Below are 18,617 nucleotides of genomic sequence, written 5' to 3' on the forward strand. Positions count from 1 at the left end.
TCAAAGCTGATGGACTGACATTTTCCCAAGGCCAGCGATAATTTCAGACAAATATTTTTCTTTCTAATGTATGTGTCCACTTAACTGTATTGTTTTTAGGAGCATATTTGATTGTGTTTTGTGCTTGCTGTTTTTAATGCTTATTCATGTAATCATTGCATTTTGAGTGTCATTTTACAGCTAGAAGCTGATGGAGAATAAGGGAAGAGACATGGTAGAAGAGAGGAGGAAGTGAAGTGTTGAAGAGATAATGAAGATGAGGTATTTGTTCGATCTGAAGGCATTGAGGTTATTTCACTCCATCAGAGAAGGTAAGATCAAAGCTGATGGACTGACATTTTCCCAAGGCCAACGATAATTTCAGACGAATATTTTTCTTCCTAATGTTTTACCAAGGACAACAATTTATGAAACTAACATTTTGATAATGCTTCCCAGCTTGTTAACTGGTAATTATGAAAATGTTTCCTTTCATTACAGTACTACACATGTTTGATTTTCTATGCAAGTACGAACTAGGTACGGTATGAAATGTCCACTTAACTGTATTGTTTTTAGGAGCATATTTGATTGTGTTTTGTGCTTGCTGTTTTTAATGCTTATTCATATAATCATTGCATTTTGAGTGTCATTTTACAGCTAGAAGCTGATGGAGAAGAAGGGAAGAGACATGGTAGAAGAGAGGAGGAAGTGAAGTGTTGAAGAGAACATGAAGATGAGGTATTTGTTCGATCTGAAGGCATTGAGGTTATTTCACTCCATCAGAGAAGGTAAGATCAAAGCTGATGGACTGACATTTTCCCAAGGCCAGCGATAATTTCAGACGAATATTTTTCTTTCTAATGTATGTGTCCACTTAACTGTATTGTTTTTAGAAGCATATTTGATTGTGTTTTGTGCTTGCTGTTTTTAATGCTTATTCATGTAATCATTGCATTTTGAGTGTCATTTTACAGCTAGAAGCTGATGGAGAAGAAGGGAAGAGACATGGTAGAAGAGAGGAGGAAGTGAAGTGTTGAAGAGAACATGAAGATGAGGTATTTGTTCGATCTGAAGGCATTGAGGTTATTTCACTCCATCAGAGAAGGTAAGATCAAAGCTGATGGAGTGACATTTTCCCAAGGCCAACGATAATTTCAGACGAATATTTTTCTTCCTAATGTTTTACCAAGGACAACAATTTATGAAACTAACATTTTGATAATGCTTCCCAGCTTGTTAACTGGTAATATGAAAATGTTTCCTTTCATTACAGTGCTACACATGTTTGATTTTCTATGTAAGTACGAACTAGGTACGGTATGAAATGTCCACTTAACTGTATTGTTTTTAGGAGCATATTTGATTGTGTTTTGTGCTTGCTGTTTTTAATGCTTATTCATATAATCATTGTATTTTGAGTGTCATTTTACAGCTAGAAGCTGATGGAGAAGAAGGGAAGAGACATGGTAGAAGAGAGGAAGGAGGAAGTGAAGTGAACATGAAGATGAAGAGAAGATGAGGTATTTGTTCGATCTGAAGGCATTGAGATTATTTCACTCCATCAGAGAAGGTAAGATCAAAGCTGATGGACTGACATTTTCCCAAGGCCAGCGATAATTTCAGACGAATATTTTTCTTTCTAATGTGTCCACTTAACTGTATTGTTTTTAGGAGCATATTTGATTGTGTTTTGTGCTTGTTGTTTTTAATGCTTATTCATGTAATCATTGCATTTTGAGTGTCATTTTACAGCTAGAAGCTGATGGAGAAGAAGGGAAGAGACATGGTAGAAGAGAGGAGGAAGTGAAGTGTTGAAGAGAACATGAAGATGAGGTATTTGTTCGATCTGAAGGCATTGAGGTTATTTCACTCCATCAGAGAAGGTAAGATCAAAGCTGATGGACTGACATTTTCCTAAGGCCAGCGATAATTTCAGACGAATATTTTTCTTTCTAATGTGTCCACTTAACTGTATTGTTTTTAGGAGCATATTTGATTGTGTTTTGTGCTTGCTGTTTTTAATGCTTATTCATGTAATCATTGCATTTTGAGTGTCATTTTACAGCTAGAAGCTGATGGAGAAGAAGGGAAGAGACATGGTAGAAGAGAGGAGGAAGTGAAGTGTTGAAGAGAACATGAAGATGAGGTATTTGTTCGATCTGAAGGCATTGAGGTTATTTCACTCCATCAGAGAAGGTAAGATCAAAGCTGATGGACTGACATTTTCCCAAGGCCAACGATAATTTCAGACGAATATTTTTCTTCCTAATGTTTTACCAAGGACAACAATTTATGAAACTAACATTTTGATAATGCTTCCCAGCTTGTTAACTGGTAATATGAAAATGTTTCCTTTCATTACAGTACTACACATGTTTGATTTTCTATGTAAGTACGAACTAGGTACGGTATGAAATGTCCACTTAACTGTATTGTTTTTAGGAGCATATTTGATTGTGTTTTGTGCTTGCTGTTTTTAATGCTTATTCATATAATCATTGCATTTTGAGTGTCATTTTACAGCTAGAAGCTGATGGAGAAGAAGGGAAGAGACATGGTAGAAGAGAGGAAGGAGGAAGTGAAGTGAACATGAAGATGAAGAGAAGATGAGGTATTTGTTCGATCTGAAGGCATTGAGATTATTTCACTCCATCAGAGAAGGTAAGATCAAAGCTGATGGACTGACATTTTCCCAAGGCCAGCGATAATTTCAGACGAATATTTTTCTTTCTAATGTGTCCACTTAACTGTATTGTTTTTAGGAGCATATTTGATTGTGTTTTGTGCTTGTTGTTTTTAATGCTTATTCATGTAATCATTGCATTTTGAGTGTCATTTTACAGCTAGAAGCTGATGGAGAAGAAGGGAAGAGACATGGTAGAAGAGAGGAGGAAGTGAAGTGTTGAAGAGAACATGAAGATGAGGTATTTGTTCGATCTGAAGGCATTGAGGTTATTTCACTCCATCAGAGAAGGTAAGATCAAAGCTGATGGACTGACATTTTCCCAAGGCCAGCGATAATTTCAGACGAATATTTTTCTTTCTAATGTGTCCACTTAACTGTATTGTTTTTAGGAGCATATTTGATTGTGTTTTGTGCTTGCTGTTTTTAATGCTTATTCATGTAATCATTGCATTTTGAGTGTCATTTTACAGCTAGAAGCTGATGGAGAATAAGGGAAGAGACATGGTAGAAGAGAGGAGGAAGTGAAGTGTTGAAGAGATAATGAAGATGAGGTATTTGTTCGATCTGAAGGCATTGAGGTTATTTCACTCCATCAGAGAAGGTAAGATCAAAGCTGATGGACTGACATTTTCCCAAGGCCAACGATAATTTCAGACGAATATTTTTCTTCCTAATGTTTTACCAAGGACAACAATTTATGAAACTAACATTTTGATAATGCTTCCCAGCTTGTTAACTGGTAATATGAAAATGTTTCCTTTCATTACAGTACTACACATGTTTGATTTTCTATGTAAGTACGAACTAGGTACGGTATGAAATGTCCACTTAACTGTATTGTTTTTAGGAGCATATTTGATTGTGTTTTGTGCTTGCTGTTTTTAATGCTTATTCATATAATCATTGCATTTTGAGTGTCATTTTACAGCTAGAAGCTGATGGAGAAGAAGGGAAGAGACATGGTAGAAGAGAGGAAGGAGGAAGTGAAGTGAACATGAAGATGAAGAGAAGATGAGGTATTTGTTCGATCTGAAGGCATTGAGATTATTTCACTCCATCAGAGAAGGTAAGATCAAAGCTGATGGACTGACATTTTCCCAAGGCCAGCGATAATTTCAGACGAATATTTTTCTTTCTAATGTGTCCACTTAACTGTATTGTTTTTAGGAGCATATTTGATTGTGTTTTGTGCTTGTTGTTTTTAATGCTTATTCATGTAATCATTGCATTTTGAGTGTCATTTTACAGCTAGAAGCTGATGGAGAAGAAGGGAAGAGACATGGTAGAAGAGAGGAGGAAGTGAAGTGTTGAAGAGAACATGAAGATGAGGTATTTGTTCGATCTGAAGGCATTGAGGTTATTTCACTCCATCAGAGAAGGTAAGATCAAAGCTGATGGACTGACATTTTCCCAAGGCCAGCGATAATTTCAGACGAATATTTTTCTTTCTAATGTGTCCACTTAACTGTATTGTTTTTAGGAGCATATTTGATTGTGTTTTGTGCTTGCTGTTTTTAATGCTTATTCATGTAATCATTGCATTTTGAGTGTCATTTTACAGCTAGAAGCTGATGAAGAAGGGAAGAGACATGGTAGAAGAGAGGAGGAAGTGAAGTGTTGAAGAGAACATGAAGATGAGGTATTTGTTCGATCTGAAGGCATTGAGGTTATTTCACTCCATCAGAGAAGGTAAGATCAAAGCTGATGGACTGACATTTTCCCAAGGCCAACGATAATTTCAGACGAATATTTTTCTTCCTAATGTTTTACCAAGGACAACAATTTATGAAACTAACATTTTGATAATGCTTCCCAGCTTGTTAACTGGTAATATGAAAATGTTTCCTTTCATTACAGTACTACACATGTTGATGGACTGACATTTTCCCAAGGCCAGCGATAATTTCAGACGAATATTTTTCTTTCTAATGTGTCCACTTAACTGTATTGTTTTTAGGAGCATATTTGATTGTGTTTTGTGCTTGCTGTTTTTAATGCTTATTCATGTAATCATTGCATTTTGAGTGTCATTTTACAGCTAGAAGCTGATGGAGAATAAGGGAAGAGACATGGTAGAAGAGAGGAGGAAGTGAAGTGTTGAAGAGATAATGAAGATGAGGTATTTGTTCGATCTGAAGGCATTGAGGTTATTTCACTCCATCAGAGAAGGTAAGATCAAAGCTGATGGACTGACATTTTCCCAAGGCCAACGATAATTTCAGACGAATATTTTTCTTCCTAATGTTTTACCAAGGACAACAATTTATGAAACTAACATTTTGATAATGCTTCCCAGCTTGTTAACTGGTAATATGAAAATGTTTCCTTTCATTACAGTACTACACATGTTTGATTTTCTATGTAAGTACGAACTAGGTACGGTATGAAATGTCCACTTAACTGTATTGTTTTTAGGAGCATATTTGATTGTGTTTTGTGCTTGCTGTTTTTAATGCTTATTCATATAATCATTGCATTTTGAGTGTCATTTTACAGCTAGAAGCTGATGGAGAAGAAGGGAAGAGACATGGTAGAAGAGAGGAAGGAGGAAGTGAAGTGAACATGAAGATGAAGAGAAGATGAGGTATTTGTTCGATCTGAAGGCATTGAGATTATTTCACTCCATCAGAGAAGGTAAGATCAAAGCTGATGGACTGACATTTTCCCAAGGCCAGCGATAATTTCAGACGAATATTTTTCTTTCTAATGTGTCCACTTAACTGTATTGTTTTTAGGAGCATATTTGATTGTGTTTTGTGCTTGTTGTTTTTAATGCTTATTCATGTAATCATTGCATTTTGAGTGTCATTTTACAGCTAGAAGCTGATGGAGAAGAAGGGAAGAGACATGGTAGAAGAGAGGAGGAAGTGAAGTGTTGAAGAGAACATGAAGATGAGGTATTTGTTCGATCTGAAGGCATTGAGGTTATTTCACTCCATCAGAGAAGGTAAGATCAAAGCTGATGGACTGACATTTTCCCAAGGCCAGCGATAATTTCAGACGAATATTTTTCTTTCTAATGTGTCCACTTAACTGTATTGTTTTTAGGAGCATATTTGATTGTGTTTTGTGCTTGCTGTTTTTAATGCTTATTCATGTAATCATTGCATTTTGAGTGTCATTTTACAGCTAGAAGCTGATGAAGAAGGGAAGAGACATGGTAGAAGAGAGGAGGAAGTGAAGTGTTGAAGAGAACATGAAGATGAGGTATTTGTTCGATCTGAAGGCATTGAGGTTATTTCACTCCATCAGAGAAGGTAAGATCAAAGCTGATGGACTGACATTTTCCCAAGGCCAACGATAATTTCAGACGAATATTTTTCTTCCTAATGTTTTACCAAGGACAACAATTTATGAAACTAACATTTTGATAATGCTTCCCAGCTTGTTAACTGGTAATATGAAAATGTTTCCTTTCATTACAGTACTACACATGTTTGATTTTCTATGTAAGTACGAACTAGGTACAGTATGAAATGTCCACTTAACTGTATTGTTTTTAGGAGCATATTTGATTGTGTTTTGTGCTTGCTGTTTTTAATGCTTATTCATATAATCATTGCATTTTGAGTGTCATTTTACAGCTAGAAGCTGATGGAAAAGAAGGGAAGAGACATGGTAGAAGAGAGGAAGGAGGAAGTGAAGTGTTGAAGAGAACTAGAGATGAAGAGAAGATGAGGTATTTGTTCGATCTGAAGGCATTGAGATTATTTCACTCCATCAGAGAAGGTAAGATCAAAGCTGATGGACTGACATTTTCCCAAGGCCAGCGATAATTTCAGACGAATATTTTTCTTTCTAATGTGTCCACTTAACTGTATTGTTTTTAGGAGCATATTTGATTGTGTTTTGTGCTTGCTGTTTTTAATGCTTATTCATGTAATCATTGCATTTTGAGTGTCATTTTACAGCTAGAAGCTGATGGAGAAGAAGGGAAGAGACATGGTAGAAGAGAGGAGGAAGTGAAGTGTTGAAGAGAACATGAAGATGAGGTATTTGTTCGATCTGAAGGCATTGAGGTTATTTCACTCCATCAGAGAAGGTAAGATCAAAGCTGATGGACTGACATTTTCCCAAGGCCAACGATAATTTCAGACGAATATTTTTCTTCCTAATGTTTTACCAAGGACAACAATTTATGAAACTAACATTTTGATAATGCTTCCCAGCTTGTTAACTGGTCATTTTGAAAATGTTTCCTTTCATTACAGTACTACACATGTTTGATTTTCTATGCAAGTACAAACTAGTTACGGTATGAAATGTCCACTTAACTGTTTTGTTTTTAGGAGCATATTTGATTGTGTTTTGTGCTTGCTGCTTTTAATGCTTATTCATGTAATCATTGCATTTTGAGTGTCATTTTACAGCTAGAAGCTGATGGAAAAGAAGGGAAGAGACATGGTAGAAGAGAGGAGGAAGTGAAGTGTTGAAGAGAACTAGAGATGAAGAGAAGATGAGGTATTTGTTCGATCTGAAGGCATTGAGATTATTTCAGTCCATCAGAGAAGGTAAGATCAAAGCTGATGGACTGACATTTTCCCAAGGCCAGCGATAATTTCAGACGAATATTTTTCTTTCTAATGTGTCCACTTAACTGTATTGTTTTTAGGAGCATATTTGATTGTGTTTTGTGCTTGCTGTTTTTAATGCTTATTCATGTAATCATTGCATTTTGAGTGTCATTTTACAGCTAGAAGCTGATGGAGAAGAAGGGAAGAGACATGGTAGAAGAGAGGAGGAAGTGAAGTGTTGAAGAGAACATGAAGATGAGGTATTTGTTCGATCTGAAGGCATTGAGGTTATTTCACTCCATCAGAGAAGGTAAGATCAAAGCTGATGGACTGACATTTTCCCAAGGCCAACGATAATTTCAGACGAATATTTTTCTTCCTAATGTTTTACCAAGGACAACAATTTATGAAACTAACATTTTGATAATGCTTCCCAGCTTGTTAACTGGTAATATGAAAATGTTTCCTTTCATTACAGTACTACACATGTTTGATTTTCTATGTAAGTACGAACTAGGTACGGTATGAAATGTCCACTTAACTGTATTGTTTTTAGGAGCATATTTGATTGTGTTTTGTGCTTGCTGTTTTTAATGCTTATTCATATAATCATTGCATTTTGAGTGTCATTTTACAGCTAGAAGCTGATGGAGAAGAAGGGAAGAGACATGGTAGAAGAGAGGAAGGAGGAAGTGAAGTGAACATGAAGATGAAGAGAAGATGAGGTATTTGTTCGATCTGAAGGCATTGAGATTATTTCACTCCATCAGAGAAGGTAAGATCAAAGCTGATGGACTGACATTTTCCCAAGGCCAGCGATAATTTCAGACGAATATTTTTCTTTCTAATGTGTCCACTTAACTGTATTGTTTTTAGGAGCATATTTGATTGTGTTTTGTGCTTGTTGTTTTTAATGCTTATTCATGTAATCATTGCATTTTGAGTGTCATTTTACAGCTAGAAGCTGATGGAGAAGAAGGGAAGAGACATGGTAGAAGAGAGGAGGAAGTGAAGTGTTGAAGAGAACATGAAGATGAGGTATTTGTTCGATCTGAAGGCATTGAGGTTATTTCACTCCATCAGAGAAGGTAAGATCAAAGCTGATGGACTGACATTTTCCCAAGGCCAGCGATAATTTCAGACGAATATTTTTCTTTCTAATGTGTCCACTTAACTGTATTGTTTTTAGGAGCATATTTGATTGTGTTTTGTGCTTGCTGTTTTTAATGCTTATTCATGTAATCATTGCATTTTGAGTGTCATTTTACAGCTAGAAGCTGATGAAGAAGGGAAGAGACATGGTAGAAGAGAGGAGGAAGTGAAGTGTTGAAGAGAACATGAAGATGAGGTATTTGTTCGATCTGAAGGCATTGAGGTTATTTCACTCCATCAGAGAAGGTAAGATCAAAGCTGATGGACTGACATTTTCCCAAGGCCAACGATAATTTCAGACGAATATTTTTCTTCCTAATGTTTTACCAAGGACAACAATTTATGAAACTAACATTTTGATAATGCTTCCCAGCTTGTTAACTGGTAATATGAAAATGTTTCCTTTCATTACAGTACTACACATGTTTGATTTTCTATGTAAGTACGAACTAGGTACAGTATGAAATGTCCACTTAACTGTATTGTTTTTAGGAGCATATTTGATTGTGTTTTGTGCTTGCTGTTTTTAATGCTTATTCATATAATCATTGCATTTTGAGTGTCATTTTACAGCTAGAAGCTGATGGAAAAGAAGGGAAGAGACATGGTAGAAGAGAGGAAGGAGGAAGTGAAGTGTTGAAGAGAACTAGAGATGAAGAGAAGATGAGGTATTTGTTCGATCTGAAGGCATTGAGATTATTTCACTCCATCAGAGAAGGTAAGATCAAAGCTGATGGACTGACATTTTCCCAAGGCCAGCGATAATTTCAGACGAATATTTTTCTTTCTAATGTGTCCACTTAACTGTATTGTTTTTAGGAGCATATTTGATTGTGTTTTGTGCTTGTTGTTTTTAATGCTTATTCATGTAATCATTGCATTTTGAGTGTCATTTTACAGCTAGAAGCTGATGGAGAAGAAGGGAAGAGACATGGTAGAAGAGAGGAGGAAGTGAAGTGTTGAAGAGAACATGAAGATGAGGTATTTGTTCGATCTGAAGGCATTGAGGTTATTTCACTCCATCAGAGAAGGTAAGATCAAAGCTGATGGACTGACATTTTCCCAAGGCCAGCGATAATTTCAGACGAATATTTTTCTTTCTAATGTGTCCACTTAACTGTATTGTTTTTAGGAGCATATTTGATTGTGTTTTGTGCTTGCTGTTTTTAATGCTTATTCATGTAATCATTGCATTTTGAGTGTCATTTTACAGCTAGAAGCTGATGAAGAAGGGAAGAGACATGGTAGAAGAGAGGAGGAAGTGAAGTGTTGAAGAGAACATGAAGATGAGGTATTTGTTCGATCTGAAGGCATTGAGGTTATTTCACTCCATCAGAGAAGGTAAGATCAACGCTGATGGACTGACATTTTCCCAAGGCCAACGATAATTTCAGACGAATATTTTTCTTCCTAATGTTTTACCAAGGACAACAATTTATGAAACTAACATTTTGATAATGCTTCCCAGCTTGTTAACTGGTAATTTTGAAAATGTTTCCTTTCATTACAGTACTACACATGTTTGATTTTCTATGCAAGTACGAACTAGTTACGGTATGAAATGTCCACTTAACTGTTTTGTTTTTAGGAGCATATTTGATTGTGTTTTGTGCTTGCTGCTTTTAATGCTTATTCATGTAATCATTGCATTTTGAGTGTCATTTTACAGCTAGAAGCTGATGGAGAAGAAGGGAAGAGACATGGTAGAAGAGAGGAGGAAGTGAAGTGTTGAAGAGAACATGAAGATGAGGTATTTGTTCGATCTGAAGGCATTGAGGTTATTTCACTCCATCAGAGAAGGTAAGATCAAAGCTGATGGACTGACATTTTCCCAAGGCCAGCGATAATTTCAGACGAATATTTTTCTTTCTAATGTATGTGTCCACTTAACTGTATTGTTTTTAGGAGCATATTTGATTGTGTTTTGTGATTGCTGTTTTTAATGCTTATTCGTGTAATCATTGCAATTTGAGTGTCATTTTACAGCTAGAAGCTGATGGAGAAGAAGGGAAGAGACATGGTAGAAGAGAGGAGGAAGTGAAGTGTTGAAGAGAACATGAAGATGAGGTATTTGTTCGATCTGAAGGCATTGAGGTTATTTCACTCCATCAGAGAAGGTAAGATCAAAGCTGATGGACTGACATTTTCCCAAGGCCAGCGATAATTTCAGACGAATATTTTTCTTTATAATGTATGTGTCCACTTAACTGTATTGTTTTTAGGAGCATATTTGATTGTGTTTTGTGCTTGCTGTTTTTAATGCTTATTCATGTAATCATTGCATTTTGAGTGTCATTTTACAGCTAGAAGCTGATGGAGAAGAAGGGAAGAGACATGGTAGAAGAGAGGAGGAAGTGAAGTGTTGAAGAGAACATGAAGATGAGGTATTTGTTCGATCTGAAGGCATTGAGTTTATTTCACTCCATCAGAGAAGGTAAGATCAAAGCTGATGGACTGACATTTTCCCAAGGCCAACGATAATTTCAGACGAATATTTTTCTTCCTAATGTTTTACCAAGGACAACAATTTATGAAACTAACATTTTGATAATGCTTCCCAGCTTGTTAACTGGTAATATGAAAATGTTTCCTTTCATTACAGTACTACACATGTTTGATTTTCTATGTAAGTACGAACTAGGTACGGTATGAAATGTCCACTTAACTGTATTGTTTTTAGGAGCATATTTGATTGTGTTTTGTGCTTGCTGTTTTTAATGCTTATTCATATAATCATTGCATTTTGAGTGTCATTTTACAGCTAGAAGCTGATGGAAAAGAAGGGAAGAGACATGGTAGAAGAGAGGAAGGAGGAAGTGAAGTGTTGAAGAGAACTAGAGATGAAGAGAAGATGAGGTATTTGTTCGATCTGAAGGCATTGAGATTATTTCACTCCATCAGAGAAGGTAAGATCAAAGCTGATGGACTGACATTTTCCCAAGGCCAGCGATAATTTCAGACGAATATTTTTCATTATAATGTATGTGTCCACTTAACTGTATTGTTTTTAGGAGCATATTTGATTGTGTTTTGTGCTTGCTGCTTTTAATGCTTATTCATGTAATCATTGCATTTTGAGTGTCATTTTACAGCTAGAAGCTGATGGAGAAGAAGGGAAGAGACATGGTAGAAGAGAGGAGGAAGTGAAGTGTTGAAGAGAACATGAAGATGAGGTATTTGATCGATCTGAAGGCATTGAGGTTATTTCACTCCATCAGAGAAGGTAAGATCAAAGCTGATGGACTGACATTTTCCCAAGGCCAGTCCCAGCCCCCCTCTCCTCTCCTCTCCCATAGATATATATAAAGGCTAGATGGCTCATGGGAGATTCTCAAGCGTAGCTACACCGCGGCCATCTTGAAACAGTCAACAACTCTAGTCCGCTCAATGGAAGCCGGTGCAAGGTGAGTGATCTGCACAAACAAAATTACTCTTAACTCGCTGAAATATTGACCGATTTACAAACGGTTTGGTTTATTATAAACGTTATTAGCATGGCTATGATACAGGAGAGCTGAAAGACAAGCTTGAATGCTACTCAGGTACAATACAAATATTACATTGAAAATGTTGTGTATTTTATGTTCTTTGTTAGACTTCCAGTTCCTAGTTACTATTAAAAGGAGACATACTAAATCACTTTTGCTAATTGAATTTCAGATCTTCCAGTTCACCTCCTGTCGAGGCAGGGTGCAGAGTACACCAAGGCCCAGAGAGATTTTGCTCTTACCCTCCATCTGCATGGTCCAAAGGCATATCACTACCTGAGAGACACTCTGCATATTCACCTCCCACATCCCAGTTCATTGCAAAGGTATTCTTCATGATGTCTAATTTTAAACTACATTAAGCAGTAAGCACTACATACTGTGTTATCATGGTTAAACTTACTGATCTAACAGCTCATGTCTCATGCTGATACATTTTGATATTGTAGCTATTTTTAGTATGTCCAGTGTCTACAATAGGGATGCTTGGGTTAGTGGTTAAATGGCTATGTGGTTAATTGGGTAAGTGGTTAAATGGCTACTTTTTAATTTTAAAGGTGGCTGAGCTCTCTTGATGCCAAACCTGGTCTCAACAAAATGATGTTGGACATGCTGGAAAGACGGCGTCAGGAAGATGAGGCCAAGTACGGGTGTGTCACTCTGATGCTGGATGCCATGTCCATCAAAAAGCACGTCACATATGATCCTCAGACACAAACAATGTCTGGATTTGTGGACATGGGGGATCGACTGAATGAGACTGACATTGCCTCTGAGGCTCTTGTGTTTATGGTAGTTGGGCTTCAAGGTTATTGGAAAGCTCCGATTGCTTATTATTTGACCAGGTCCCTCACACCAGAAACACAGAAAGTCTTGGTAGAGCATGCATTAGAAGAGCTACATCATCGTCAGATAAGGGTGGTGTGCATGACAATGGATGGCCATGCATCCAATGTCAGTATGTGCACCCAGCTTGGGTGCGATCTAAAAGGAAACCCCTGTGAGCCCTTGAAGACCCATTTCCCACATCCAGTAACCCATGACAAGGTTTTTGTTATGATGGACGCTTGCCACATGCTGAAGTTGACACGCAATATGTTGCAGGTACATGCTGATAATTGCCTATTTGCTCTGGTTGACTCTATTCTGCTTTTTATACATTTTGATATTTTGTATTTACATAATTGTGGACAATATGATGCTTTACATTTGACGTGTGCTAGCAGTGAAAAAATACTCTGATTCTGCAGGCATACAGCCCAATTAGAAGCATCACTGGCAGCATCAATTGGAGCTACATAGTTCATCTGAACAATGTCCAAAAGAAAAGTGGACTACATGCTGCCAACAGAGTCACAGATAAGCATGTGAACTTTGCTAATCAGAAGATGAAGGTATGTTTGTATGATGATTTATATATAGAGGGCCGCAATAGAAATAGGCTCTAAGGCTTTATTGTGTTTTTATCTGTGGTGATGATGTTTGTATCTTGTAGCGCTAATTTGCTCTTGTAGCGCTAATGTACTCTTCATTTGAACTATCTCCTTATAAACTCATTCAAGGTCTCCCTGGCTGCTCAGACTTTGAGTAACTCTGTGGCAGTAGCGCTCCGCACCTTGCGGGAGATGGGCTATGCAGAGTTCAAAGACTGTGAGGCTACTACAGAATTCATTGAGGTAATGACAACATTTGAGTGTTTAATTGCTGTAACCCATTTAATCCTGTTGGCATTCCCATTTTGTCATGTCATCACAGGTGAGAGATTTCAGATTTTAAGTTTTCACAAAAACGTGAAAATACCAGATCTGAAAGTTCACAACACACCGCTTGTAGATCTTCTGTTTTTCTTGTTTGTTATATAGCACAACAGTAATACATTAACATTTGAATTTGGGCATCAGAACGATTAGACCATCTTCAAATTCAACAATATGCAAGCACTTGGATAAAACTGTTTATACTTACCTCATACTTATCTCAGAAGCACCCTTATTGTCACATCTCAGATTTACAGGTTTAAAGCAGTGCAGCAATTTAACACAGCCACATTGGAAATAGAGTTCTATCAAGCTATACCTCATACTTAGATGTTTACTATTTGATACCTGTTGACACCCAGTTATGGTGATGATTTCAGTGCTTCCAGTTAATTTAGACATTTGTTTATAGATAACGGACAGGCTGTTTGACATCCTGAACAGCCGCAATCCTAGAGCCAGAGGGCCCAAAGCCCCTCTTGGTTCAAGAAATTGGACAAGTACCAAGGAGTTCTTGTCAAGAGCCAGGGGGTACTTGCTCACTTTGAAGACGGAAGATGGCACACCCCTTTACCGAACAAAGAGGTCTTACAAAATAGTGAATGTTCTGTTAGTGATGCACTGATACCATTTCGCCCCACACAAGTAAAAGTACAACTAAACTTTTTTGTAGTCGCCAATACCCAGTACAAATTCTTTATTATAATGAAATGATCAGAATTAGAGTGCTGATTTAGAAAATAAGGGTTTATTTTATTCTTTGTTATACAGTATGTATACAAGTATTCAATTTACCAATCATTAAATTATCTAAGGTAAAACTAAGTAGTACTGCTTTGGTGCTCAGACTGAGTATCTAAGAGTTTTACCAATAGAGATTACCAATAGCTCAACTCTACCGGTTTCAGTGCATCCCTAAGTTCATGAGATGATGTTTATCATCAAGTTTGTGGTTCTCTACTATCTTCTGCATCGAGTTGAGATGCCCAGTCCTCCTGTCTGCATCGAGTTCGTAAGATGCTCTGTCCTGTAAGATGATCTGTCGTGTCTGCATCGAGTTCATGAGATGCTCTACTGTTCTGCATCGAGTTCATAAGATGCTCTGTCCTGTAAGATGATCTGTTGTGTCTGCATCGAGTTCATGAGATGCTCTACTGTTCTGCATCGAGTTCATAAAGTGGTACGTATTATTCATATTATACTATCTTGCTCCAATGTGTTTGCTGTCAGTGAATGTGTCTCTGTTCCAATTCTCTTGTGTTCAGTCCCCCCCCCCCCCCCCCAGATGCAGGTGTCAAAATGGTATGTATTGCATGGTCTGCATGTTGGTGGTGAATTGATTCAAGCAGGTTTAGTGTCCCAAAAGTAATTTTAAGGATCCTAAACCCCACACTGATTATAATTTTAAGATCAGGGATGCAAACTAGTCAGCTTTAGGTTACGGTCCCCCTTTTCCCCCAAAAATGTGGCAATGAAGTGAATTGTGTGAAATTTGGATTTGTGTGTGCCCTGGCAGCTCCCTGAGAAGTGCTGCACTGGGATCTATTTTCACCCTATACCGTATGCGTTTGCATCCCTGCTTTCTTGTCTCCTGTTTTGGTGGGATCATCATAGTAATACAATATTTGCTTTTGAAGGTTCCTCTCTATCCTGGGCTTCATCATCAACATAGACACGTTGATGTTGGTGGTTCCTGTGCTGCTTGAAGGACAGCGGTATGTCCTGACCTACAGGTTCAGCCAGGACCACCTGGAGCTTCTCTTCAACTCCATCAGAGCATCGGGTAGGGTTCATATTTACCAGCCGCAACACTAAGTGACACAAAGTGTCAGCAAATGCTCGTATTCTTTTCAGTTTGTTGGTCCAAATGTTTTTTATTTTCTTTGTGTTAAAATGTGGTTAAATGCACTTCTAGATACAGTATCTAGAAGTGTCACAGAAACCATTTAGAGTATTATGAAAAAAGTCTGTTTGTTTGTCTATCTGTTTGCAGAATGTGTCACCACTGTGATACAGTCTGACTCCGAACTGTATGATGATGTCATTCAACTTAATTATGTGGAAAAATATATAATTCAGGCGTGGCTATTTCAAACTTGACTTTTCTTTTTAAGCATAAAACTATATTGAAATATCTGTGTCATATACTCATATATCGTGTTTATTTTAAGGTGGCTGGAATAACAACCCTAATGCCAGCCAGTTCAAATACATCTTCCGGAAGCTGATGGCCCGGTGTGGGGTTGTGAAACCAAGCAGCAAAGGCAATGTGATGACACAGAGTCCCTACCAGCTGTAGCCATGTCCTCTGCTGCCCAGTCCTACCACATCGACACGTCTACAAACCTGTCAGCTGTAGATATGTCCTCTGTAGAAGGAGAAGATCTTCCATCCCCGTTTGCTGACATTCCTGCCCTTGTACATGATCACAGCTACCTTCCCACCCGCTTCGATGGTCTTGTGGACAACGCTCTCGTGTACATTTCAGGTAGAGGTTGACCGATAGTTGATATAGCTTATAACCGATTGTGCCAATAGTCAAAATCTGGGGTGAGAACGATGGCCAATTAATCAACGATAGTCCACAAAAATAAATATTCACAGTCGGAAGTTCTATCCCAATGCTTATTAATTATTATATTATTAATCGGTCTACCTCTAATTTCAGGATTTGTTGTGCGACGGACGTTGAAGAAACTGTCCTGTGATGTCTGCCGTGACAGCCTGGTGACGGACGCTGCATCTGCCAGTAAGGACAAGAGCTACCACCTGCTGACTCTAAGAAACAATGGAGGCCTGGTGATTCCGTCTGAAGGCACGGTGAAGGTCGTCAGGGCAGCAGAGTGGGTCATTCGCCAGTCATCGGCAGATTCCAGACGTTCACAGCCCATCAAACTGCTAGAGGTCCTCTACATTGTTCGGAAGAGGATGGGTTCAGAGGATGTGTTTTTGCTCGGGGAGCACATTGTCGACACACAGTATGGCATTGACAGTCACCACCATACACTGTTGACATTAGTTGTGTCCCTGTTTTTCAAGCTTAGGCTCCACCACATTGCAAAAATTACTACTCTGAGCTTACAGAGTGGCAACGTGAGACAGAAGCTCACAAAAACGGTCCTTTTCAAAGGCCATTAGCTCCAGCTTTACTCTAGTACTGTACTTAAGAACAATTTTGAGGTATTGTTACTTTACTGGAGTATTTCCAATTTTCAATACTTTTACTTTTACTTTACAAATATTGTACTTTTACTCCTCTACAATTATTTGAAAACTTTACATTGTAGTTTCTTTGTAGATACTTTTACTTAAGTAAACATTTGAGTCCTTTTTCCACCACTGCCAATCACTCTCTGTCAGGCTGAGGCGACTAAAGTCAACATCAGTGCCTGAATCTGTTGTCGCGCATGTGTGTTACACGTGGACTTTGGAAGTAAGTCAAACAGACGGTCATAGATCCAGAAGTAGTACGTGTTGTTTGTCATGGTGGTGGGGATTGGGGAACCATAGAGAACTAGACCTTGACATTTGGGGGGTCTTTGGATACTTGTCTTTGACCTAAAATGTGTCAAATAGAGTCTCTACGGCTGTCGACAAATGAATAGCTGACGTCGGTGGGAGAGGAGATATTATTGTGTATTTTGGAAAAACAACGATGTTTGTTGAGCTGAGAGTGCATTTTCTTTTTTATGGTGTACAAACGGTCTGCTATTTTTAAATAGCCAACATATAAAATATGGATGAAGATTGGTTAAAATGAGTGCTATGAGTGCTGATACTATTAATACATGAGAACCAATGATTTACTGCACCTTAATCTGTCTTGTTTTGTACTAAAATGATCATAAAAACAAGAATTTAGCTACAATTTATGTCCTATGCAATAGATATTTCTTAGCAACATGAAAGTTCAAGTGATTCCAGTATTATTGCAATCTTATCAGCATATTGTGATGATTATCGAGATAATATTGTTAAGCTTAAAGCGCAGCAAAAAAGTGACTGCTGTGAGCTTGTATAACTGCTATTTTTGAATAGCAGATAAAGTGGTTAAAATTATTATTGCTATATTAACACATTTTTCTTGGATCCCCCTGGAACCTCCCCAAGGACCCCACTTAGAGAACCAATGCCATAGAATATCCCTGGTTTAAGTGGTTAATTGGATTTGGCCATTTTGGGTGCTTGTTGCTTGTTGAATGTGATGTGTCACTGTGTGTCTTATTGGTTTTGTGTTGTACTGTATTGTATTGTGTGCAAATGTCTCCAAGACATTTAAAACAATAAAATGACCTTGAACCTTGAAGCCCCATCTCTCCCCTCCTGCCCCTGCTTCCACACCACACCAAGTTCTTCTTGGGCTTTTTTCGACTACAAGAACTCAGCGCACCGTGCTATGTAGTGGTAACGTATTTCAGAGGTTCTGGATTTGTTTCCAAATCGCAGACCTTCATGGGTTTCTGTAGAAGTTTTCAGGATATGTCTTGGTTAGGACTGGGACGATATGAAGATTTCATGTAAAAAAAAAATGTGATAAATGAGACAGAACTGGCCTACTGTCTGTGAGATAATTTTATGTTGGTTTGATTGTTCTGATAAAGGTGTGAATATCTAAATAATATACCACCACATGCTATTGTCATTAGTTGTGTCCCTGTTCTTCAAGCTAAGGCATTGCTAAATTGTGGCAACACGAGAGATATGTATATATAAAATATATTTTAATGTTATATATTATAAATATTAACAATATAATAAAAATAAATGGAATTATTTTATATATATATATATATATATATATATATATACACTGTATGTATACTGTATATATATATATATATATATATATATATATATATATATATATATATACTCTGTATGTATACTGTATGTATGTATATATATATATATATATATATATATATATATATATATACACTGTATGTATATACTGTATACTGTATGTATATACATACATATATATATATATATATACTGTATACTGTATGTATATATTTATATATATATACATATATAT

At 37.3% G+C, this 18,617-nt stretch overlaps 1 protein-coding gene across 1 annotated transcript; it reads left to right on the plus strand.

Moving 5' to 3' along the window:
* Positions 1 to 15,880: 15,880 nt before the first annotated feature.
* On the plus strand, positions 15,881 to 16,826 carry LOC308093568 (uncharacterized protein; the record flags this gene model as incomplete). Its single annotated transcript, XM_080439901.1, has 2 exons — positions 15,881 to 16,067; positions 16,248 to 16,826. The coding sequence occupies 2 exons, from the start codon at positions 15,881 to 15,883 to the stop codon at positions 16,715 to 16,717; spliced, it is 657 nt and encodes a 218-aa protein (XP_080296027.1). The 3' UTR covers positions 16,718 to 16,826.
* Between the last annotated feature and the right edge of the window lie 1,791 nt (positions 16,827 to 18,617).

The sequence above is a fragment of the Gymnoscopelus braueri genome, assembly GCF_963280865.1.
Source record: "Gymnoscopelus braueri genome assembly, chromosome: 10".
Lineage (NCBI taxonomy): Eukaryota > Metazoa > Chordata > Actinopteri > Myctophiformes > Myctophidae > Gymnoscopelus > Gymnoscopelus braueri.